Here is an 8342-nt window from a genome sequence, read left to right on the forward strand (position 1 = left end):
TCCGACAACCAGTTCCGACGGAAAACAGGGTGTTTCTGACGAAATTTTTCCGTCAGAAATGGGTTGTTTTCTAGTAGTGAACATCATCATCTCAACCTAGGAGAAGTAAAAGGGCAAGGAAAGAAAAATCTTTTGGCTCGGACTTTCATGTGTACTTAGTTAAAGGATCAAGGAATTCTGTTTCGACAAAATTTCCATACATTTTAATGTGGAAGATGATCCGTTGACCTATGATGAGGCTATAAGGTCTCGTGATGCTCCATTTTGGAAGGAAGCTATTAATGATGAGATAGAATCCATCATGGAAAACAATACTTGGGTGTTAGCTAATTTACACCAAAATGTAAACCAATAGGGTGCAAATTGATCTTCAAAAAGAAATTGAGGATTGATGGAACGGTTGAAAAGTTCAAGGCCCGGTTAGTGGCACAAGGCTTTACACAAAAGCCTGGTATCGATTATTTTGATACATATGCACCTGTTGCTAGAATCTCAACTATAAGGTTGTTGATTGCACTTGCGGAAAACCACAACCTTGTGATCCATCAAATGGATGTCAAGACAGCGTTCTTGAATGGAGATCTAAAGGAAGAAGTTTACATGCGACAACCGGAAGGGTTTGTTGTGGAAGGTCTAGAAGGAAAAGTTTGCAAATTGATTAAATCTTTGTATGGGCTAAAACAAGCACCTAAGCAATGACATCAAAAGTTTGATGAGGTTATGTTGTCTAATGGTTTCAAGTTGAACAATTCAGACAAGTGTATTTATAGCAAATTTGATGACAACGGTCAAGGTGTCATAATTTGTCTATATGTAGATGACATGTTGATCTTTGGAACGAATTTGTCACAAGTTGAAATGACAAAGTCTTTCCTTAGTTCAAAGTTTTCCATGAAAGACATGGGAGAAGTGAATGTCATCTTGGGCATAAGGATAAAGAAGGAAAAAGGAAAGTTAATCTTGTCACAATCTCATTACATTAAGCAAGTGCTCAAGAAATTTAATGTCAATGATGACTCTACTTCTCTTTATTCAACACCTATGGATACTAGCATAAAGTTGATACCTAATGAAAGTATTACAATTTCACAACTTGAATATGCGTGCTAAAGTAATAGGTTGTTTGATGTATGTCATGACAAATACTAGATCGGACATTGCTTATGCAGCTGGTCAACTATGTAAGTACACTAGCAATCCTAGTATGCTACATTGGCAAGCGGTTCGACGCTTGTTGAAGTACTTGAAAAAAACCCTGGATTATGGTTTGTCTTATAATGGATATCCTTCGATGGTAGAAGGGTATTCGGGTGCAAGTTAGATCTCTAACAAAGATCATTCCTCCACAAGTGGATGCGTTTTCCTATATGGGGGAAGTGTCATTTCATGGGCTTCTAAGAAGCAAACTTGCATTGCAAACTCCACAAAGACATCAGAGTTCATTGCTTTGCATTCGGCTGGTAAAGAAGCCGAATGGTTGAAGGATCTCATGTTTGAGATCCCTTTGTTGCCAAAACCAATATCACAAATAGTGATACATTGTGATAACAATGCTACCTTGGCAAGGGCTTATAGCCAAGTTTATAATGGTAAGTCAAGACACATTGGAGTACGGCATAGTTACATCTAAGGGCTTATCAAGGATAGTGTGATCACTATTGATTATGTTCGAACAAATCTTAATCTCGCCGATTGTTTCACAAAGGCATTGGCAAGAGCCAATAGATGTTAACAGTAGGATGACAATCGGCTTAGGATTGGAGCCCTAAATAATTACAAATGAGGGAGTCTTAACTTAACACCCAATAAGACGTTGGGTCTTAAGTTCAATAAGATTAACTTTCTCATTTGCTAATTGGGAACTTGTTTTCATCCAAGGTAAAGTTCCGGATATTCAATGATGTATAAGAGATTGTTTAACTTAATAGAATTCCTGATATTGTGCTTTTTCACAAGAGCATGTTTTGGAATTCTACCTATATAAGTACAAGGTTTATCCGCTTCAAGAAGCTATTAGGGGCATAGCTTTGATGTACTTATGAATAGATGTGGACACGACATGGCTTAAGTGTCAAGTTAATATGTATTTAAGTAATTAATCTTGTGTGTGTAATATCTTCAAGTATCCAATATGTATTGCTTTTGGTTCAAACGTTTTACGATACCAAATAGATACAGATTCTTGAATTGTATGTTGCACTAAGTGGGAGTTCAAGTATTTGTACACTTTCATTTATGCATGAAATTGTTTTTGTGATGACGATGTTTTGCAATGAGTCTAGATTAATACTCTAAATGGGGGAGGATTGTTAAATAATTTAGAGTATTGTAGACATTATTCATTGTTGTGTAGTTAATTTGCTTAGGCTAAGGTGTTGCAAATTAATTAAGCAAAGAATGAAGCAAGGGTTATCTCGGTATAGAGAAGTGGTCCTCCGCCTAGTGGCGCGCCCGGCAAGGCGAGCCATCACCCGATAGGGCGCAAGAGCGAAGAAAGATTAAACTATGTCAGCCGCCCGGCAGGGCCACCGTTACCTGGCAAGGCGCGAGAGCACCCAGATCTATGTGGGTTGCTTGGTTTCTCTCTCCCGGCAGGGCACAGGGCGCGGGGTGGTTCTGACGGTTATCGTTGTTGTTTTCTTGGTATTTTGCTCTTCATATATATGATTGTTCACATGATGAAAAACACACATTCAAGAGATCTGGTTATTGTCTTCTTGGAAAACCTTTTGCAAGTTATTGTTCATTATCACAAATCACAATAGCTTATTTACATTGTATTGTAATCACCCTACTTGTGATTGTAATTGGCCTTCGTTGTATCTCCTGAGTAAATTTCCGTGATACCCAGTTGGTATTTTGAGAAAGTCATTCCGTTCACGCCTCAAAGTTTATTTCTGAATTTTCATTTCTATTTCTTCTTTGTGACCCTTGTAAACACAAAATACCCAACAATTACTAGTACAATTTCTTAAAACATTAATGAGAACATCACAAAAAAAAAATTAAAAGTGTGAATTACAAAAAAAAAAAAAAAAAAAAAAAATACGAATAGAATTGTAGAAAATAACTCGGTGTATTGTCTTGAACACTCAATAGTTTTAGACTATTAGTGCATTACCACTTGAAATAAAATTATGAGTTGAATCTATATCTTTAACTAACCTAATTTTATTGTCACACATTTCATTTAGGGTGAGCCCCCATTAATCCCTGTGATCAACGCTTCTTGTTTATCTCTTCAACTTTTTGCTGCCACGTAACCGTATTTAAATTAAAATATTTGTTGTAATTGTGGGCTTATTTTTTCGTTAAGAGACGGCGTTAGATTATAATTTGACGGAGGTAAGAAGCATTAATTTGCAAACTTTGCGAAATTTAGGCAATTTACCTCACACCCTTCATCAACTCCTAAATTCACCACAGTTGGAGCATGCTCAGGTGTGTTAACAGTAGCATTTGTCACTACAACATGCTTTCTCGGTCGCTAGCGAAAGTTCTCTCTCAGAATCGCATTTCACCTAGTAACAAAGAACTTCGCTTAGTATGTAGATCTGTGGTTTTCCCGTCGTCCCATTCATGGTGGTTGAAATATGTTGTTTTCGTCTTCAGTGGTGTACGTGTGTGTTCAGTTTGCTCTGTTTGCTCTGTTTTTCAGGTTCTGGCCTTTGGTGAAGGTTAGTTTATTTTCACCATAGTTGATTTGATTTTGTTTGATTATGGCCCCAATATTTTGTAATTGGTTGTGCGTAACTGTGGAATTCCACCCTTTGTTGGTTAATTTGATATATTTCATTGTTTGAATTCGGTAATGCTTAGTTTATTTTCACCAGAGTTGATTAATTATGGCCCCAATTTTTAGTATTGATAGTGCGTTACTTTGGAATTGCACCCTTCTGTTGGTTAATTTAATATATTTTGTTGTTTGAATGATTATAGTAACTTGGGAAATCGCATGAATCTGTAGTGTTTGATTTTGGTATGACTATCTCCCCGAGGCTATACTTTTCAATCGTGTCTTACATTTGTTGTTTTGATTTTGCATAAATTCTGTAGTGGGTTCTGAAATCATTCAGTTGTAATTATGATTGTTGTGTGTTGTAGTGCATTGTGTTGTATACTCGTTTAGCATGTGTGACCTTTGCATGATATCTGTGGTAGTAGGTGTTGGATAAGATGTCTGATTTGGGAGAAGATAGCCTAAGTCCCTTTTTAGGGGACTATGAAGAGGTTGGTTCCTTGATGGAGATTGGTATAGATGAAAATGAGCAGGAAGAATAAGAGGATGTGAATGCAGTTGAGTAGGAGAACATAACCTTGGCTCAGACAGTTGAAACTAATACAACTACATTGTGTATGAATGACAAAACTTGCAATCCAACTCAATGCCCTTCCCCAATGGAGACAATCCAGACATTGGAGACTACAGTTTCTACCAATAAGGGGAGTGGGGTTACCTGTGCTCCGCCTCCAAAAGTTGGAATGCTTTTTAAATCTTGGAAGGAAATTGAGTTTTTCTATCAAACATATGCTAAGCATTGTGGATTTGGTGTTACTAGAGTGCAAGGATCATACACAAGTACAAAAGTGAGAAGGGGAATAACTTGGAGGTGCGAATGTTGGGGTGCATCCAACATGAGGGCGAAGCGTGAGGCAAAGAAAAGGGCAAAGTACATGGAAGTTGGGGAATTCTTGGAAATGTGAATGGGGCTATAGGGGAGGCCGAGCTTGCACATGGAAAACGTAAATCGAAGAAATGTGAGTGCAATGATAGGGTTTATGGGAGTTTAAACGTTGATTGGCTTTGGATTTTGAAAACTGTTGTGTTGGAGCATACTCATACTCTATCTCTTAGTATGGCAAATTTGGTTAAAGAGTATCGTATGAAGAAGTTGACTTCAACGGTACGAAAGAGGTTGATTAATGTTTTTGAGGAGGGTCTCTCCGTGTCCCAAATTCGCGGTTGTTTAGGCACTGAGAATGGAAACTTGCCAAGTGTGAAGGATCTTCAGCATGAAGTGTACAAGCAAAGGCGGCTCAAGATGGCCAGCAGAGATGCACGAGCCATGATGGAATACTTTGATTACATGCAAGCAGATAATCAGAATTTTTACCATGAAAATAGGTTGGATGATGATGGTCGGTTAAAAAATGTCATGTGGGTGGATGCAAGGAGTCGGGTAGCTTATGAAGACTTTGGAGACGTAGTTTGCTTCGATGCCACATACCTAACAAATGAGTACGAGCTACCCTTTGCAAATTTTGTCGGGGTTAATCACCATGGCTAGTCCATTCTGTTAGGGTGTGCCCTCATTTCTCATGAAGATTGTGATACCTATAGATTGATCTTTGAACAATGGGTATCTTGTATGGGTAATAAAGCTCCTATTTCCATCCTCACCGATCAAGCAGCTTCTATGCGGAATCCCTTAGCTGAAGTGATGCCTAATACATGCCATCGATGGTGTATATGGCATATTATGAGAAAATTTCCTGAGAAACTTGGCAAGTGTGCCTTGTAAGTATTGCCTACCTTGGTACATTTTCATTCACTATTTGTTATTGGTTATACCTGTTTATTGTAATTTATGAGTTTTATTTGTTGGTTTTACTTGTTACTTTAAATGCTCATTTATAGTTAAAATGTACTGGTAATTGGCTGACTTATTTATGTAATGTCAATGAAGTGACCTTTATTGAGAAACTAGAGTAGGAATTGGTTTCTAGCATTGTTGCAGTTGCCTAAGTTAATTTTACTATTCTACAATGTGGTTGTCATTGGTTTTTATGTCATTGTACAAGCTGTTACAAGTATTGTTATTCATTATCTTGCAATGCTTGTTGAACAACCCTTGTGTTGTTCTAATTTAATTTAGCATACAGGTTAACCTTTTACTGTTGTCCAGAATTTGAGTTATGTTGCTGACTTTGTGAAATAGTGAACCAGTAGTTTTGTTTGAATGCAATGACAGGTACGATGATTTCAAGAACCCTTTGAAGAATATAATATATTACAGCTTCACTGTAGAAGAATTTCAAACTCGATGGTGTGAAGCAATGAAGCTGTATGGGTTGGAGGACAATGAATGGTTGCAAGATCTTTTTATTGAGAAGCACATGTGGGTAACGGCCTACATGAAAGAGTACTTTTGGGTGAGTATGAAAACTACACAGAGGGTAGAGAGCATTAACTATTTTTTCGATGGCTATGTCACCTGTAAAACGAAACTCTTCGAGTTTCCTGAAAAATATAACAAAGCGATGAAGAAGAGGGTTATGGATGAGAAAGATGCTGATGCAAGGGATTCCAAGTACATTAGACAACTTGTGAGTGGATTCAAAGTGGAACGATATTTCCAAAAAATATATACTGATGCAAAGTTTCAAGAACTTCAAAAAGAATGTGTAAGGATGCTATATGTTCAGATCAAGGAGGAGAAAATTATCAGTGAAGTTGAAATTCATTACTTGGTTTTAGATCGCGTTTGGGTTGTTCGAGAAGGTTCAAATGAGGAAACCATCACTTATTCCAGAAGGTTTTACTCACTGATTCATAACCCTATCACTAAACATATTAGTTACGACTGTAGGAAGTTCGAAAAGGATGGGATCCTTTGTAAGCATGTCATTAGAGTGTGGGATGAAAACTTTATGACAGAATTTCCATTGAAATTTGTTCTAAATCGGTGGAAAAAGGATGTGTTGAGGAAGCACACTCGCATCAAAGTTGCATACCATGACCCTACTCAAACAGAGAAATGTGTGCGATACAACAAGTTAATTCCAGACCTTGAGGCATTGTGTGATGAATAAGCATCTGCCATTAATGACGAAACAGTTGAAGCAGTCAGACAAGCAGTGATCAAGATCCGAGCTGAAGTCAATGAGCGTCGTGCAAAACTCATGGCTAAAAATGGGTCTGGATCAGAAATAGGGTCATCAAATTCACCTGGACTAGAAGGCACTCCTAAGTCTGTGTCCAAGACTTATAATGTCGCTACATGGGGTAATAAAGCTGTGCCCAATACTTCTGAAATCAATGGAGGAAAAGGTTCAGGAAATGTAATCCAAAACCCAGTCACTCAAAAGAAGCCTAAAGGCCGTCCAAAGGGATCAAGGAACAAGACATTGTCTGAATTAGGATACAATGCAGCCAAAGGGAAAAACAGTAAGGTATGTATATGGTGCCACTATAGTTTGTTTGGGTGAATCCATTCTTTTCATTCACTGGCTGGGGCAGTATTTGCTTATGTATTTAATTTCTCTGTATGACAGAGAACCCAGAAGCAAGCACATGTAGGATTTGTAGATGAGTCAATCCAACCAACTAAATTGCCGGTATGGCACTTGCTAATATATCTGTCCAAAGGCTATCTTCTTATGGCAATACATACATAATGCCGGTTTGGTTGCAGGTGAAAAGGAGGAAACAACCGAACCCCTACACTGAGTTCTACGCTGTCACTCCTGCTGATGATGTTCCATGTGATGATTTTGAGCTCAACATGTCCACCCAGGAGTGGACCAGTGACCACCAAATGTTTTAACCTTGGCGCAATATTTTCATTATTTGTTTTGGTAACCAATGGACCATTATCAAACCATGAATGTAACCAATTATGTCTCAGCTTACCTTTATGGTTGTGTAATGTTTTAACTTGTTCACTTTTAATACTGCAACTAATACAACTGTATGCGGGTTAAATTATTTGGCCTGAGTTATCTCTTTCTACGTTTCAATTTTACAATACAAAGAAAGAAAGAAACCACAAACTAATACAACAATGTTTAATTATGTTCTATTAGTTCAATGGAACTCCATTAGTACTTAAGTACCCATTATTGCATACATAGTTGGGCAAATTATATTGAAACGAAACAATACTTACATTACATATAGATGGTTTAAAAGATCTACAGTACGATACATAATATAAACCCAATTAGCCCATAGTCTGAAATGAAGACAAAATCAGTTAACCTAGGCGATTACAACAACAAGAAACACTTGTTGATTAACATTAATTAATTAAAAACTAAGCAACTATCCCCGTACTCTAATACACCAAAAAGGGTATACCTTACATACTTGCTAATTGTTGTGCTGATTTCACTAAAACTAAAACAGCCTACAAAAGTGACAAACTGACCGCATGAACTACGTTAATTTGACCCCTATTTGTTGGCTAACAGAAATTAGACTTGCCTACAACAACAACCAATGTCATATTTCTAGACAAGCATACACATAGTCTTCATTCTTTATGCCAGCTTCACCAACTGTAAGGAGCCTATTTAACTTTCTATCTTGGTGTAGAAGCATTAGTGTATTAGGTTCCTTT

At 37.4% G+C, this 8342-nt stretch overlaps 1 protein-coding gene across 1 annotated transcript; it reads left to right on the plus strand.

Moving 5' to 3' along the window:
- The first annotated feature begins 4398 nt into the window (after positions 1–4398).
- On the plus strand, positions 4399–7547 carry LOC110707834 (protein FAR1-RELATED SEQUENCE 6-like). The gene is made up of 7 exons (XM_021885889.1): positions 4399–4579; positions 4717–5239; positions 5342–5518; positions 5973–6760; positions 6839–7173; positions 7276–7338; positions 7416–7547. The coding sequence occupies exons 1-7, from the start codon at positions 4399–4401 to the stop codon at positions 7545–7547; spliced, it is 2199 nt and encodes a 732-aa protein (XP_021741581.1).
- The last annotated feature ends 795 nt before the right edge of the window (positions 7548–8342 follow it).

This window comes from Chenopodium quinoa, unplaced genomic scaffold, assembly GCF_001683475.1.
Source record: "Chenopodium quinoa cultivar QQ74 unplaced genomic scaffold, ASM168347v1, whole genome shotgun sequence".
Classification (NCBI taxonomy): domain Eukaryota; kingdom Viridiplantae; phylum Streptophyta; class Magnoliopsida; order Caryophyllales; family Amaranthaceae; genus Chenopodium; species Chenopodium quinoa.